The sequence below is a fragment of the Bison bison genome, unplaced genomic scaffold (genome assembly GCF_000754665.1).
Source record: "Bison bison bison isolate TAMUID 2011002044 unplaced genomic scaffold, Bison_UMD1.0 scf7180017864192, whole genome shotgun sequence".
NCBI classification, from domain to species: Eukaryota; Metazoa; Chordata; class Mammalia; order Artiodactyla; family Bovidae; genus Bison; species Bison bison.
The window spans coordinates 4716084-4733078 of NW_011494764.1; the positions used below are offsets into that span (position 1 = coordinate 4716084).

General features: G+C 54.9%; 1 protein-coding gene across 1 annotated transcript in view; it reads left to right on the forward strand.

The window, feature by feature from the left end:
- The first annotated feature begins 11151 nt into the window (after positions 1-11151).
- Positions 11152-16995, forward strand: part of MVD (mevalonate (diphospho) decarboxylase) — a 6762-nt gene continuing 918 nt past the window's right edge. Inside the window, exons 1-9 of the mRNA XM_010843964.1 lie at positions 11152-11289; positions 13237-13307; positions 13711-13825; positions 14090-14236; positions 14935-15134; positions 15223-15297; positions 15398-15616; positions 15800-15915; positions 16676-16784. Coding sequence (XP_010842266.1) covers positions 11220-11289; positions 13237-13307; positions 13711-13825; positions 14090-14236; positions 14935-15134; positions 15223-15297; positions 15398-15616; positions 15800-15915; positions 16676-16784 — 1122 coding nt within the window. The 5' untranslated portion in view covers positions 11152-11219. The remainder of the gene's footprint in view (positions 11290-13236; positions 13308-13710; positions 13826-14089; positions 14237-14934; positions 15135-15222; positions 15298-15397; positions 15617-15799; positions 15916-16675; positions 16785-16995) is intronic.

Consider the following 16995-nt stretch of genomic DNA (forward strand, 5'->3'; position numbering starts at 1 on the left):
GGCTCGGGAGCCTCTGCTGGTTCCCGGCAAAGGCTGAGCTCCAACTGCACTTGTGTTTGTGTCCGACCACCGCGCTGGACGGCTTTTTTAAAATGGCATCCAGATGCCTGAAGGAAGCTATATTGTAAATTGTGTTCTATTTCTGAGCACCAATATCTAAATGAAGCCGATGCACCTGTTGGGGATGGAGGAAGGGAATTTCACAAGCCTAAAATAAAGTCCCATGTTTGCCCTTCTGTGCTGGCCCATGGAAAATGCTCTTATATTTATATCTGGGCTGGCGGAGGGTGGGTTGGCAGGCAGGGTGAAGACAGGCCCGGGCACCTGCCAGGGAGCCAACGTGGAATGAATGGGGGAGACATTCCCCTCCGAGCAGGGTGGCCGCAGTCAGCACACCGCGTCCCTGCCATGGGGCCACGTCCCCGCTGGCCACTCAGGCCTCACAGCTTCCCACCTCTCTGTTCCTCGTGGTTCTGCCTAGTCAGCAGCAGCACTGACCCAGGACACTCGCTTAGTGTTTGGGTTTCTGGAGCCCACTCCCAACACCCACGGGTGGGGATCAAGAAGGGGTCCAACCCTCACTCACACTTGACCCCACGTGAGGTATGGCACTGCTATCTGGGTCTCCTGCCCTGCAACTACAGGCTTTCTTTTCTCTACCCAGATTTTTATGTGTCACACTTTCTCTTTTCTCCCGTCGGAAGGCCTTTTGATCACACTGCTCCACGCACACTGTCAGTGCCTCTCTCCAGGGCAAGAGACTGGGTTGGGGGACAGGAGCCCCAGGACCTGAGGAATAGGAAGCAGGTGTTTCGGAGGCAGTGGGCTAAGTCTGGGCAAAAGCAGGAGCCTAAGAAATCCGCAGGATTCTGGACAAGAGAATTGGGGTGGGGGCGGCATCTGCACCATATGAAAAGTGCTCCCGGGAGGCTCGTGAGGGGCGGCAGACAAAAAACCCCTGGGGCCACCTTCTGACTGGGACGCTCGCGCCCGGCTCATGGCTCAGATCCCAGGACAGGTGTGGGAGGGATGCCCGGCCTCCTGGGGGCCCAGCTGCCCCCCACTCCCTGTTGAGACCTCTCTCCTGAATCTGCAGACGCACTAGGGAGCCCAGAGGCTTCCATAAATATCGGGTTGGCCCAGTATATTCCGGGGGTTCTCTGGAAGTTTGAAAATAGCTCACTGGTTACTATCTATACTCAGAGAGCCCACTCCTGGCCTCCACTTGGTGGCTAAGTATAGCTCCCTGGCAAAGTTCAGTGGAACAAAAGTTTCCAGCCTCCATCACCTTGCAGATGGTGGAGCATTCCAGGGAGAGCACCATGGCAGCCAAAACCGAGAGGTGCTAGGGAGAGGCTGGGACCTGGGCGCGGCGGGCAGCACCCCCTCTACAAGTCGGGGGTCTGCAGGCCTCTGCCGGCAAACACAGAGTCCTTGCCAGGTGAGCAGTGAGGCATGCTGGCTCCAGCCTCGTGGCTCTGCTGAGCTTCACTCTACTGCGACGCCTCGGTGTCTGCGAGAAAGTAGGTGAGCTTCTGCTGCAGAACTCAAGAGGGGCCAGGGGGACATGGCAGCCAAGGAGACAGGAGACGCCAAAAACACAACACAACTGCTCATTCTAGGGAGACCCTCCACCCTTAACCTCTCCCGGATGCTCTGTCCATTCTTGACCACCAAGTTCCAGCTCCAGTGTACCTCTCCTCCCAGCTGCCTCCGCCTGGCCCATTGAGCTGCTGGAGAGGTGGTCTGGCAGCTGCCCAAGCATCCATCCCCAGGTGCCCGCAGAGCACTGGGCAGAGCTGGAGGACAGGAGGGCAGAGGGCAAGAGTGGAGGGGGCTCCCACCAGGGTCCATCCTTGGGTATCATGTAGAACAGATGACGGTCCTCCCGTGGGTCAGTCAGAGCCTCCGACTGGGTTTCACAGCCCGCTCTCCCCAGGATGACCCCTCCCACGCCTCCGCCCCTCAGGGCTGCTCTTTTGTCCCCCATAAGGATGGCCTGCAACTAGTGCTCAAGAAGATGCAGAATCACTTCAGTTCTTGCTTGCAGCTCAAACACCTGCCACCTGTCCTCCCCTTGGGAACAGGTCTGGGGCCCAGGACACAGTCACACCTGTGCTTCAGAAATGGGAGGCTGCAGGAAGGCGGGTCATAGAGCCCAGGGGCTCTTCTGTGAGCGCTGCAGGGCAGCCTCTGAGATGTAGCGGCTTGGGACCAGTCAGAAAGAGCCCGAGACTGAGGACAGTCAGGTGACCCCGCTGGCATTGGGGAGGCACGGCCAGCTAGCCGCTCAGCTCTGGTCACCTCAGGGGTCATCTACCTCCTTCTCTTGCAGAACTTAACCCACACTCCTACACCAGCAGTTCTTCAGGTGGTCAGCAGACCAGGGGCTGCACTGGGGGGGGGCTGGTTACGGCCACCACACCCATGGACAGTGCAGAAGCTGGGGGGCCGCACTGCCAGAGGCTCCACACACACCAGGGCACCACAGTTCACCACCACCTACCCACACAAAGCACATCAGCTTCAGGACATCTTCAGTCCCTGAGTCCTGGTCCCTCTGAGCTTCTGAGTGAAGAACTACACTTGCCAGTGACAAGCATTTGTGCTTTCGAGAAAAAAATGGCAATTTTGGAAACGTGTCTTCCCTAAAAGCTTGGCAGTTTCCCAAGTTTAAGGACTTTTCGGATGAGAGTTTTTGATACTATAAAATGAAACTCGTCGGCATTTGGAAGCTCTGCTTAGTCAGTGAAGCAGTATTTTCCAAATGACCAGTGTAGATGTCACAAAGCCCTGCCTGCACCAAAGACAAAGCAGCAGACAGACGAGCAGCGCACAGGAAGCTCACTGCCCAGCGCCAGGATCAGAGTGCACCTGGAGGAGATCTCGTCCTTTCCAACCAGAGCAGTGTTGTCTAAAAGCAGTTACAGTACAGCCCACCCATCAGGCAGAGTGTTACAAGGAGGATGTTCATGGGGCCAAAGGCGGAGATGTGCAGAAACGCCAAACACTGCCACTCTCATTACAGCTTTGTCTCAGAAAATAGCTATTGTTCACAAAATGTTAAGGTGTGATGAGTTTATTGTGATTATTTTTAATAAACTTAATAAACAAAATCTTTAAGAAACTTAGCACATTTAACTTCTGAAGCAGGTAAAAATAAATAGGAGTCCCCCCCCACACACATTCACTCTTTGGGGTCCTCAATCGTCTGTGAGGGTGTGAGGGTCCCTGAGATGCACAGCGTGGCAACCCCTGTCCCTTGTGTGACCCTGACATGTGAACGTGAGCTCTTGGGGCTGGAGCAGCAGGTGGGCAGCCCCAGGAGGAGCTGGGCGGTGGGCCCATCGCTCCAGGGGAGACAATGGCTGGTCACGTGGGGGTGACTCTGCCTAGATGCTTTCTGCTTTATTCACTGACTCTGGGAACAACTCTGAGGCCATGTGACTTCCTCACCCCTGTATTCACCTTCCTGACCCCACAGTCACCCAATTCCACCTCCCAAGCCTTTCTCAGACCAGCATCTTCACCTCAACCCTCATAGCCTGCACCACAGTCCACATTCTCGTAATTTCTCAGGCTGACAGCAGAAGAATCTTCCTGGCCCCCAGGTCCATCTTCCATCCATCCTCCACCCTGCACGCCGGTGCAGCTCCACCACCCACTCACCTAGCGCTGCTCCAACCTCAGATGGGCTGTCTATCTGTCCTGCAGCCTCAGATGGGCTGTCTATCTGTCCTACAGCCTTGAGTTCAAGCCTGACATCCTCAGCAGCACATATGAAGCCACTCTCCCCCATGACCTCTGCCGCGCAGTGGCAGCCTGCATATCCATGCCTGACCTCCACCAGATCCTGGACAGACACCTGAAAACCATCAAGAGAAGGAGGGAATAAACGGAACAAGGCGATCTCGACGTAACCAGACTTTCCTCCCCTTTTAATCCAGATATCAGGGCTTTTCCCAGCCTTGGAGAGGGGTCTGCTCTCTTTAGCACAAATGAAATACCATCATCAGCCCCAGGAGGCCTGCAAAGCAGTCTCCTGGTTTATCCAGGCCACAGGAATCAAGCCCCAGATCTATTTACAGGGGTGGCTGGGGTGCTGGAGCACACGTGCGGGCGTCTGAAAGCAGGTGAGCTGGGTGCACGTGTCCCTGGATGAGGGGAATAGTTTCCACAGTCGGTGGCTCTGGCGGGAAGGCAGGAGTGTGGGCAGATGCCAGCTGCAGGTCCCGGCTGGCCAGGCGTCCCCACCTCGTGCATACAGTACGTGATGCCATGTCTGGAGCTCTGGCTTGGGGGAGCTGGAAGTGACGGACTCCGTGTAACTTACTCCTGATTTAACCAAATGAACAGTTTTTCTGAAGAGCGACTGGACTTACCTGAGAGCTCCTTTGGGGACGAAGAGTGACCAGCAGTTACTGCAGATGCACGTGGCGCGGCACTGACATGACCTCTCTCGTGTTTTTATCCCCTATAAGGGAGGGTGCTGGCACAGAGAGCCTGAAGCAGCTTTCCCAGAGTCACACAGCAGGCCTGTGGCAGAGCTGGGATTTCCAGCTCCAGGGTCCTGGCTCCTAAACCACACTGCTCTTCAGTAAGCAATTTTGAATTTCCTTTTACTTGGAAATGAGAAATAACACACTAGATCAGAACGGCAGATACTGTTTTTAACCCGGGGCCATGGCGTGGGGTGAGATGGTCTTAAGGGGCTGGGAGGATGTGCAGGAAGGGGAGCTCTGGAAGCCATGTGGGCAGGGACCCTCATGCCTGGCTGAGGGAGGAGGAAGGGCTTGCAGATGGAAGCAGGCCGGAAGGAAGCCACTCAGAGCTGACCAGAGTTTGGGAAACAAGACAGAGAGGCAGAGGAAAAAGAGGAGAGGGAGGTCGGAGTGATGGGTCCGTGTGTGCGTGTGTGTGTATGTGCGTGTGTGTTAGTCGCTCAGTCGTATCTGACTCTTTTCAACCCCATGAACTGTAGCCCACTAGGCTTCTCTGTCCATGGAATTCTCCAGGCAAGAACACTGGAGTGGATTGCCATTCTCTTCTCCAGAGGATTTTCCTGATCCAGGGATCCAACCCTGGTTTCCTGCATTGCAGGCAGATTCTTTAGCGTTTGAGCTACAGGGAAGTCGTAATTCACAGGAACACTTTGTAATTAAAAAGGGTGATGGGTCCATAGAAGAGCTTGAAAAGATTCTGAGTCAGGTGAGTGTGGGCTGCTCACAGCGGGCATGGGGCTAAAGGGGACGCAAGGAAGCAGCCCGCGGTACTGTGCTCACAACGGGGGCCCCCTGTAGACATGGTCAGCCCTCGGCTCTGGGCCACTCCACCCAGAGCCTTTCCTCTGGATGGGAATATCCCCAGGGACTCACAGAAAGACCCAAAGCTGAGCACAGAACGTGATCGGGGATGATTATGTTTGCAAGCAGGGTCAGTGAGCCATGGCCCAGAGACCAAACCCAGCTCTTCCCACCTACTTCTGGACAGCCCATGAGCTGAGGATGGTTGTGTCCGAAAAAAGCAGAAGACACAGCAGCATTATTCACAGTGGTTAACAGGTGGATGAATAAAGCATGGTCCATCCGTACAAAGGGACATTCCTTAGCAATAAAACGGGAGGAAATCGTGACACACACCACATGGGGGTGTCCCAAGGACATGATGCTCAGTGACATAAACCAGAAACAAAAAGGCATGTGCTGTACAATTCCACTGATACAGGGACCTAAAGGAGTCACAGTCACAGAGACAGCAAGTAGATGGTGGCTGTAGGGGGCTGGGGAAGGAGGGGTGGGGGTAGGGATGGGCTTAGTGGGAAGAGAGTCTCAGCTTGAGAAGGTGAGGGAGTTCTGGAAGCAGACGGAAGTGATGGCCATACCACAACGTGAATGCTCCTAAAGCATCTGAACTGTACACTTAAAAATGGTTACAATGGAAATTTTTAAAAATTCTGTTAAAAAAAGAAGTACCAAACAATCAAAAGATTTTGTGGCCAGGAAATATTCTAAGTATCATGCCTCCGTGTCTCTGTCATGACCCATGGAGACCTGCTTGCTGTGCGGGCACAGAGTACAAGTCCTGGGTCTTTAGAGATCACCAAGTTCAAGGCCTTAATCCCCAAGGCCAAGATACTAAGTCCTGAGGAGTTTAGGAGATAATGAAAAGGACAAGAAAATGAGATGGGGGGGAGGTGAAGTCTGGGGCTCTGGGCCCTTCTCACTCTGAACAGGTGCTCCCAACCAGTGCACAGGAGGGTTTGGCCGCCTGCTGGCTCCCAGCTCGGCCTGAGGAAGAGATGGACTTCCTCCTGGAGGGATGGCGTGCTCCTGTTCAGTCCGCTCCCCTCTGCCTGCGTCCCTAGAACGCCCCTCCCACCTTTCCCTGGCACACCGCCCCGCTTGCGTCACTCCTTGGTGCCCCGGCCACCTCAGCTCCCACTGCCGACTCCTCTTACATACTCACCGCAGCCCATGCTGTGGGCCTCACCCGCGTTACCGCACGGTGGAGTCTCCTGCACCTCTGCACCGCCACCTCTTCTGTAAGTGTCAGATTGCCCCCGCCCCCACGGTAATCTCCCAGGAGAGAAGACTCCTTCCCTTATCGTCTCTCACTGCCACGCTCTGTGATGTTTCACCCCCAGATTCCAAAAAAAACCTCGCTGCTGAGGGTCTCCAGGGTGGACTGAATTGAAATGAAAGGGCAATAAAGAAAACTCTACACATCATCTTTTCAAGTCACCTCCTGTCCATTAAGTCCCTGGAGGGAGAATTGCTCTGCTGTAGGAAACACTTCTCCGTGGCTTGCAAAGTTACGTACACACGGGGTTGGTCTGACTACAGAGCCCCTGTGTGTCCTGGGCTCTTTGTTACTCATGGTGTGGCCCTCGACCAGCAAGCTTCTGCCCTGAACACCCGGGACACTGGCTACATAGGCAGTCTTCCAGACCTCCTGACTCAGAATCAGCATTTCAACACGCTCCCTGGGTGACCGGTATTCACACTAATGTTTGAACAACGCCACACCACGCGCTGGCTTAGCAACACTGAGAAATCACTGCAAATGAAAGGAAATCTGGGAATGCACATCAAAACCACAAGGAGACACGGCTTCACACCTCACGGCCGTTAGGGAGTCTGCGCAAAAAAGGAAGGAAGGGAAAGAACAAGTGTCAGTGAGGACACAGGAAATGGAAGCTGGGGACTTTGGTGGGGAGGTAACATGGGGCAGCAGCGTGGAAAAAAACTGGAGGTTCCTCAGAAAATTAAACACAGAACTACCGCATGACTCAGAAACTCCACCTCTGGGTGTGTACCCCAAAGAACCAAATAAGAGGAACTATAACAAGAGACAGTGGACACCCACGTTCACAGCAGCGTTACTCGCCAACAGCCAAGGGGTGGAAGCAACACAAATACCCACAACAGATGACTGCATAAACAACATGTGGTCCATCCATACAATGGAATATTACTCAGCCTTAAAAAGCAGGAAAGTTCTGGCATCTGCTACAACATGGATGAACCTTGAGGACATTATACGCAGTGAAATAAGCCAGACACAGGATTCCACTTACATGGGTCCCTGGTGCAGACAGATTCAGACACAGAGAGTAGAAGAGTAGCTGCCAGGGGCTGGAGGAGGAGATTCACACTCAGTTTACTGAGCATAGAGTCTCAGTTTGGGAAGAGGAAAAAGTTCTGGAGACGGACGTGGGGATGACTGCACATCGATGTCAGTGCACTTACTGCCACTGAACTGCACACTTGAAAATGGTTAAGGACTTCCCTGGTGGGTCCAGGGGTAGGACTCTGTGCTCTCAAGGCAGGGGACTTGGGTTCAATCCCTGGTCAGGGAACTAGATCCCACATGTTGCAACTAAGACCCAGTGCAGCCAATTTTTTTTTTAAAGGAAAAGGTTAAGAAGGTAAATTTCATGTTATATATTTTACATTTTAAAAATGCTTTGAAATAAGACAGGAAGTCTGAGGAAGGCTGTGAGAAATGCTCCAGGCTCTGTTCTTGTCCTGCAGCCTTGACACTTCAGGCTGACTCCCTGAGGTGTCAAGGCACCTACCACATCACCATGAAATACATTTTAATGGAGCAAATCAGAACACGTGACCATCTGTAAAAGCTTCTGTCCTTTGGTTTATCACTCCCACTATGGCAGAACAGGCATTAACCCACATCTAGTTAACAAAAAGCCCCAGAAATAGAGGCCCTGTGATGAGCTTATCTTCTACATGCTTGAAGGCTGACTGTTCGGAAGAGCAAGGGCTGATGGTGTCAACCTGGGGTCTATGCCCAGCCCTCTTTCAGGGGGCTTGTTTGTTCAAGGTTCCCCACTACACAAATGCACAGTCAGGCACTTAATACCTATGTGTTCAACTGTGAACATGGTTCACACGATCATAACACTGAGAACATTACCTGTATGGGGGAGGATGGATTGTGGCGGGGATAGAAAACAATTCCTCATTTCTGCTTGGTGACAATCAAAAGATGCCATCAAAAATGATAATAAAGGAAGGAGAAAAAGAAAGAAGGAAACAAGTAGGCTGTTTAGAAACATGGAGGAAGGGGCTTCCCTGTGGTTGAGAATCTGTTTGTCAATGCAGGGGATGCGTGTTCAATCGCTGGTCCAAGAAGATCCCACATGCCACGGGGCAACTAAGCCCATGTGCCACAACTACTGAGCTGGCACTCTAGGGCCCATGCTTCACAAGAGAAGCCACAGCAATGAGAAGCCCATGCACCGCAACTGGAGAGCAGCCCTCGCCAGATGCAACTAGAGAAAGCCCACATGCAGCAATGAAGACCCAGTGCAGCCAGAACAGTCAATCAATTAAGAAAGAAAAGTAACACGGAGGAAAATAACAGACGTAAAAGTGGCTGCCTTTGGACTTCCCTGGCAGTCCAGTGCAGGAGGACACAGTGTCCCTTCCATCCCTGGTCTGGGAAGATCCCACCATGGGGCAACTAGATCCGTGCTCCGCAACAAGAGAAGCCACCAAAATAAGAAGCCTGCACACCGCGACCAAGAGTGGCCCCTGCTCGCCGCAACTAGAGAAAGCCCGCACCCAGCAATGGAGACCCAGTGCAGCCAAAATAAGTTAAAAAATAAAGTGGCTGCCGAACCTGGGGTTAAGCATAGAAGAGTGTCTGGTAATTCTCTCTTTAAATCAAGTACATATAATACTGTCTTTGTCTTAGTTTGTTCAGGACGCTGTAACAAACAATACCACAGACTTGGGGCCTTAAACAACCACCTCTGAGTTCTCACAGTTTGGAAACTGGAAGTATGAGAGATCAAGGTGCTGGCAGGTTTGGTGTCTGACGAGAGCCCCTTCCTGGATCATGATGGTACCCTCACCTGGAGAAAGGGTGAGGAACTCTGTGGGATCTGTTATGAGGGCCCCACCCCCATAACCTCATCACTCCCAGAGGCCCCCTCCTAACGCCATCATACTGGGGGTTAGGTTTCAACATATGAACGTGGGGTGACACATTTCACTCTATAGTCAAAACTTAAATTATAAACAATAAAATGAAGTCCCCCAGGTGAAGTCCCCCAGAGTGGGACACCTGGCACAGTACTTGATGCAAAACAGATGGCATCATGAACGTGTGAGATGTCCCTTCATCACTGCCACACACTGTACAAATCACTGATATTCATAGGCGACCTTGCTTCTATAGTTCAGAGAATACACTGTGACCACTGTCCAGAGAAATGCACCAACGGCTCTTCAAAGGAAGTTTTAATGGGTCTGCATGAAACAAAACAGTGATTCCAAGAAAAAATGTAACAACCATCAGAAACACAACTGAAAACAGTGAGATACCATTTTTCACCAGTCAGGTTGACGGGGAGCTGCTGTGCTGGGGAACGTTCCAGATCCCTTACTTTGGCGGCTGGGATCAATGGAACTTCCAGAGGGAACTTGCCAAGAGCTATCAGCTTTACTTCAGGTACATCCTGCTAGGGCCAGCAATTCCAATTTCAGGGATTTATCCTAAAAAAGGACTCAACACTTGCATAAGAAAGCTGCTTGTGTCCAAAAACTGATAAGAACTTCATTGTCAACCAACAGGGGACCAGTTGGACAAGTTATGGCAAATGGAGATCTTCAGGATGGTCTCCAAAAAACACCTAATCAGAAGAAAGCTATTTGCTATACTTGTAGGAACAGAACTGGGGCGGGGGTGGGGGGGGGGGGTGCGGGCTGCGCTCCTATCTTCACTGAAAACCGAATCATTTTAAAGCCAAAAATAAATTCTTACAAACGGAAGGGGGAAACTGGGAGTTGTTGTGTAAGGAATAGAATTTGACCTTAGGAAAACGAAAAAGTTCTAGAGTTGGAGAGTGGTGATGGTTGCCCAACAATGTGAAGGTATTTAATGCAACAGAATTGCAAGCTTCAAAGTGGTTAAAATGGTACGTTTTACACCAATAAGAGTCATTATAAATGTGGCAACCCACTTCAAAAGGGAAGCCTGGCGTGCTGCAGTCCATGGGGTCGCAGAGAGTCGGACACGACTGAGCGACTGAACTTTAACCCTGAAAAGAGAATCCCGGCTGGTACGGAGCTTTAAAAGACGGGGGTAGGGCTGGAAAGTACCTATTCCGAAGAAGTTCCTCCCTTAGCAGCCCCTCACCCAGGAACTGGTTGGTGAGGGGGTGGGGAGCCTGTGGCAACCCCGGGCAGCCGGGCTGAGGAAAACTCGGGCGACGGAATCTCAGGGCGGCCGGGTGAGGGGAATTTCGGGCGGCTCGGTGAGGGAAACCCAGGGCGGCGAGGCGTGAGGGACCTCGGGAGGCGGAGCGCATGTCTTACGGCGCTGACAGCCTCATTCACCCAGAGTCTTCACCTGGAAACCTCCGCGCAGATTGGGGAACGGCACCGCCAGGCGCCTGCGCAGAGCTCGCGCCTGCGCGGACTTCGCGTGAGTGTGCGGGGCGGGGGGCGGAGGCGAACCAATCCCTGCGCCTGCGCAGAGTCAGACCGCGTCTTCGGGCTAGCGGGGGCGGGCTCAGGGTCGCCAGCCTATCTTCCGATGCCACTCATTGGCTGAGAGGCGGAGCATGGGCCAGACCCGTCTTTGATTGGGCAACACGCGAGCAGGTGGGGCGTTGAGGACCAATCGCCGGTCCCGCTGCGGCGCGGGTCTGGAAGGCCGGCTGCCGTGGGTTGGGGTCCCTCTGTTCTTCGGCCATGGCCTCAGAGAAGCCGATCGTGGTGGTGACTTGCACCGCGCCCGTCAACATCGCTGTCGTCAAGTACTGTGAGTGGTGGGCTCGTGAGGCGCAGGATCTAGGGGCCCTGCGGACAGGGAAACTGAGGCTGGGAGGAGCTTGTTTGGGCGGTGGACCGGGTCCCCGGCCAGCGGCAGATGGGCTGGGCCCTCGTGTGGACGTGGTTGTGGGTACGCGTGCAGATGTGGGGACCCTCCCACGGTGCGATCGCGGAGCTGGGCACCACGTGCAGCCAGGAGACCTGGGGACGTGTTTCATACAGGACGCCGGTCCCCGTGGGGGCTTGATTCCCACGGCCACGCCCACCCTGCCACCTCCACCTGCTCTCGGTGTCTGTCTTGTTCAGGTCTCAAGAATGCTCCCGGGACTGGCTCCTCTCCCTCACTAGTTTCTGGAGAGTCACCCGCGTGAATCTTGGAGTCCCCGGGGGGAGGGGCCACAATTTGCTTGGCAATATGCCTTTGCAAGGCAACTGGGCTGTTTCCAGTTGGGATCAATTATGGAAAAAGCTGCTGTAAACTTTTGTGTTCAGGTTTTTGTGTCAATGTAAGTTTTCATTCTTCTGGATAAATGCCCCAGGAGTACACTTGCTAGGCCATAGAGTGGTTGCATATTTGGTTTTTTAAAGAAACAAACTTCCCATTTGGCTGTACCATTTTTCATCCCCGCCAACCACATATAACGGTATGGGTGATCCAGCTTTCTGGCACGCATTGTTGTCACCAGCTGTTATTTTGGCCATTCTGATGGTGACATCACACTATGGCTTTAGCCTGTTTCTTCTGCTGCTCGGTGATGTTGAACAGCGTTCTGTGTGCTCATTTCCTCTCCGTGAGTCTTAGGTGAAATCTCTCTTCAGGACTTTCGTCCACATTCTAACTGAACTGTCTGCTTTTTACCATTGAGTTTTGAGAGTTCGTTTTGTATTTTAGATAATAATCCTTGCTACATACAAGGTTTGCAAATATTTTCTCCCGCCGTGTAGCTTCTCTTTTCATCCTCCTAACAGAGCCTTTCAAAGGGTTGAAGTTGTTAAATGGTGGTGGGGGCCAATGTGTCATCTGCTCCATCCTTGGTAGCAAGTCAGAGACGTCTTGATTCTAGCCCTTCATCCTGAGGAGTGTTTACTATGTTTTTTCCTAAAAGTTTTAGGCTTTTACATTTTAAGTTGAAGTCTGATCTATTTTGAGTACTTTTGTTCAAGACATGAGACTGAGGCGTGGCTGTGTTGGGCCATGGATGTCCAGTCACCCAGCGGCATTTTCAGAAGAGGCCGCACGCCTCCTCCAAGGAACTGCTTTTGCACTTTTGTCAGCAAGCAACTGGGCATGTTTATGGGGGATCGTTCTGGGTTCTCCTGGGTTACCTACCAGGATCGTTCTCCTCATGTCCTGTAACTGTCCGCCACCCCAAAGACGAAGGTGGGGACCCTTTTGTCCCCACCTGTGCCTAACAGTGGATCTGAGATTTTGGACTTTCTGGAAGGTTTTCCGTATTTGCTGTGATATGCAGGAGTGGAAGAGCTCAGCAGAAGTGGGGGTAATTCCAGAGTGTCTCCCGGGGTATAAGCAGGGAGATTTAAGAAATTTTCAGTAAATGGGGCTTCTTCTGTTTGGGAGGGAAAGGGAACAGACTTAAATCAGAGCACTCAGCACCCAGCAGGCACTCCAAGAATACTTGCTGAATGAGTGAAAAACAAAACAGAAGCAGTGAAGCAAAGGGATGGACTGGCCTCCAGCTCTGCTCTCAGGAGCTAAGTGAAGTGCGGAGCAATCGACGAGGGATTCCTGAAGGCAGGGGCACAACAGGGGGGGGACTTAGATTGTGCAGTGAAAGAGCAAGATCCAGGCAACTTGGGGATCTATGAGGTGGCGGTGGTGGTGGGGAGGGGCAGGGAATTGGTGGGCGAGAGCAACAGGGTGCTGGTACACTGGGCTGGGACACTGACTGGCTTTGTGGCGGGCCGTCTGTTCCAGGGGGAAAGCGAGATGAGGAGCTGATCCTGCCCATCAATTCCTCTCTGAGCGTCACATTGCACCAGGATCAGGTGAGCATGGGTTGATGCTACACATCGAAAAAATATTTACAAAACCCCTGTTTACAGATGGTAGCAGTACATCTCCAGCCAACGAACGCCATCCGTCCCATCGCCCACTGTGAGGTGTGCTCAGCACACGGGCACGTACATGCTGAGCCCTCCTAGGAGGTCCCTGCCCTGCATTCTCTGCTGGGAGATGGGCGTGTGGGCCCTGCCCTGTGTAGTGGACACCCACGGGGCATCCCCACCACTTGAGCCTGGCCTGCCTTGGCCTCCACCTCCACGTCCCTGTTCTCTAGCAAAGCCACTGCCCTGAGCCGGCGACTAAGAGGGACCAGGGGAGGAAAGGCCCCACAGAGAGGGGGGCTTGGCCGGTACCCACCACTGAGGTGCCCTGAACTTTCTTTCCCAGTTGAAAACCACCACGACGGCCGCCATCAGCAGGGACTTCACAGAGGACCGGATTTGGCTGAATGGCCGGGAGGAGGATATGGGGCACCCTCGCCTCCAGGCCTGCCTGAGGGAGAGTGAGTAGGGTCCTTGGGGATGCTGGGGTTAGGACAAGCCTGCCCCTACCCCTGTGCCGCTTCCTCGCGCTGGGTGGGTCTGAGCGCACAGAAGCCGCTGCTGTCACCTGCCCCTCCCCACCTCACATCTCAGGGGCCGCCGATGCTTGTCAGCCTGGCCAGGTCTGGGCCTGGGGTCTCCCGAGAAGGGGGAGGTCTGTGTAAGGAGCTCGGGCAGAGGCCAGTCCCCCTGTGCTGACCCAGGCATCGTCTCCCTCCTCGCAGTCCGCCGCCTGGCCCGTAAGCGGAGGAGCGACGGCCATGAAGACCCACTGCCTCTCAGCCTCAGCTACAAGGTTCATGTGGCCTCGGAGAACAACTTCCCCACGGCTGCAGGCCTGGCCTCCTCGGCTGCAGGCTATGCCTGCTTAGGTGGGTGCCCCAGGACAGGTCCCAGTGCTTGCCCTGCATGCAAGGCCACGGCCTCAGCCATGTCGCACCTCTGAACGCTGAGATATTCTGGGGGCTCTGAAGGGAGGACCTGGCACATGACAAAATCCCCCTCAAACTGGCTTAAACTAAGTGAGGGTGATTTCTTGGCTTACGTAGCAGAACCCCAGGGCTGTGGCTCCAGGCTCCAGGCTCTCAGACGGCCTATTAGGAGCCCATCTTGCTCCTTCGGAATCCCTGCTCTGCCCTGCCCTCCTGTGGCTCAGTCTCTAGCAGGACCCCCCACCCCAAAGCTGGGGGCAAAGCCGGTCACCACAGCGGTGGGTGGTTGGGTCACGTCCTCCACGTAGCCCTGAGACCAGTGAACCAGGGCAGACAGCTTGCCTTGTGGACACCCCAGGGCCGCATCCCGGCATCATGCCCTTAAGAAGTCCTGGCCTACGCCCAGCACTGCCAGCAGCCCCAGGCCTCCTGGTCCCCAGAGGGCTCCTCCTCCCAGCAGCTCATGTACCCTGAGAGCCCTCTGTGGAGGCTAAGCCTGTGAGCACATGGGTGCTGAATGCCAGCCACGGAGCTGAGGGCCGAGGCTCCATCCCCCAGGTGCCCCCCTTCTCTGTCACTGAGCACAGACCACTCCCCCACCCCCAGCCTATCTGAGCCTCCCCCACCTCCACCTGCAGCCTACACCCTGGCCCGGGTCTATGGGGTGGACAGCGATCTGTCGGAAGTGGCCCGCAGGGGCTCAGGCAGCGCCTGCCGCAGCCTGTACGGTGGCTTTGTGGAGTGGCAGATGGGTGAGCGCCCTGATGGGAAGGACAGCGTCGCCCGTCAGGTGGCCCCCGAGTCACACTGGCCGGAGCTCCGAGTCCTGATCCTCGTGGTGAGTGGGGGGCCCAGCCGGGGTCGAGAGGGCCTTCCCAGGCTCCCTGGGCCGCAGGCATGGTGAAAGCCTCCCTCCCTCACCGCAGGTGAGCGCTGAGAGGAAGCCGATGGGCAGCACGGCAGGCATGCAGACCAGCGTGGAGACCAGTGCCCTGCTCAAGGTGAGGCCAGTGGGCAGCTGGGCGGGCGGCTCCTCAGGGGTGCTCGGAAACCAGGCTCCACGGCTCCATGCAGCTCACAGGCTGGCCATCTGCCTTGCAGTTCCGGGCAGAGGCACTGGTGCCGCCGCGCATGGCCGAGATGACCCGCTGCATCAGGGAGCGCAACTTCCAGGCCTTTGGCCAGCTGACCATGAAGGACAGCAACCAGTTCCACGCCACCTGCCTGGACACCTTCCCGCCCATCTCCTACCTCAGTGACACATCCCGGCGCATCATCCAGCTGGTGCACCGCTTCAACGCTCACCATGGGCAGACCAAGGCAGGTGTGGGGCTGGGCGTCCCAGGCGGGCTTCAAGGAGCCTGCTTTGCTGGGGGCTGCGTCTCCATCTCACTCTCATTGGTGGCACAGCCGCCATGTTGGAAAAACTCCACTCCCCATCCTGAGTGGGTGGCCCTTGGGTCCTGGAAGCTGGTCTGAGCCCATCTGACTGCCCGGTTCCAGGTGGCGTACACTTTTGATGCGGGTCCCAACGCTGTGGTCTTCACTCTGGATGACACCGTGGCTGAGTTTGTGGCTGCCGTGAGGCACAGCTTCCCCCCTGAGTCGAACGGAGACAAGTGAGTTGCAGGCCCCCATCCAGGAGGCCGTGGCAGGCAGCAGCCATGAGGACCACAGGCAGTGTCCCCACATGTGTCCCCATGTGGCTGTGGATGCTCGTCCACTTGGCCCAGCCTCAGGGGCACATACGTGCCTGTCTCCAGCGGCCCCTGTGATGACGAGGGTATATGGATTTCTCCCTCCCAGCTGTTTAAGGGGCCCTGTTCTCAGTGTGGGGACACTTGACCCACTAGGGATGTGAGAAGCGTGTGTGGGTTCTTTTTATCTGTCACCCTAAGGAGGCAGTGAAGCTTCTGGTAGGTGGAGCTGAGTACTGCTCCCATACTGCGTAGGATGGGCCCCACAATTGAGGATGTGGGGGCTCTGGACTCATCACCCTGGTTACCGCAGGGGTGGTTTGTGAGATTAAGCTTGAACTGAGGCCGTTTCTTAAGCTGTGTCCCCACGGGGCATGGCAGCATGGTGGGCCAGGGCGAGGGGCAGTACTATAGCCTCGTGGAGGTCTCCTGAAGCCCTCCCCTCAGAGACAGCTAGGCCTTGGCTTTCTCACTCCGTGTGTGCCTGTACCCACCATTTAACCACCTCGAGGTGTGCAGCCCAGTGGCGTTAAGAACAGGCTGAGCACCCTTGTTCATCAGCCCCAAAGGCCCCAACCCCGCTGGCAGTCACGACCCCCAGCAGTCCTGCATCTGCCTGTGCTGCACACGTCCCACCCCTGCCGTCCTTGGACTGCAGTCCAGCCCTGCCTTCTTACCCCAGGTTTCTGAAGGGGCTGCCCGTGGAGCCCGTCCTGCTCTCAGATGAGCTTAAAGCTGCGCTGGGCATGGACCCCGTCCCTGGCAGCATCAGATACATCATTGCCACCCAGGTGAGTCCTGGCTGCACACCGCACGCGCCCTGCAGGCTTGCCCCAGGGCATCCACAGGAGGGTCAGTGAGGTAGCTGTGACCCTGCTCCTTGGTTTCACAGCACCTAGTGTTCCCCTCAGTCACTCATGAAGGATATTTAAGGACTGATGGATGCCAGTGGTATGCAGGGGTGGGGCTGGACTGTAGGGTACCCTCCAGAGCAAGTCAGGG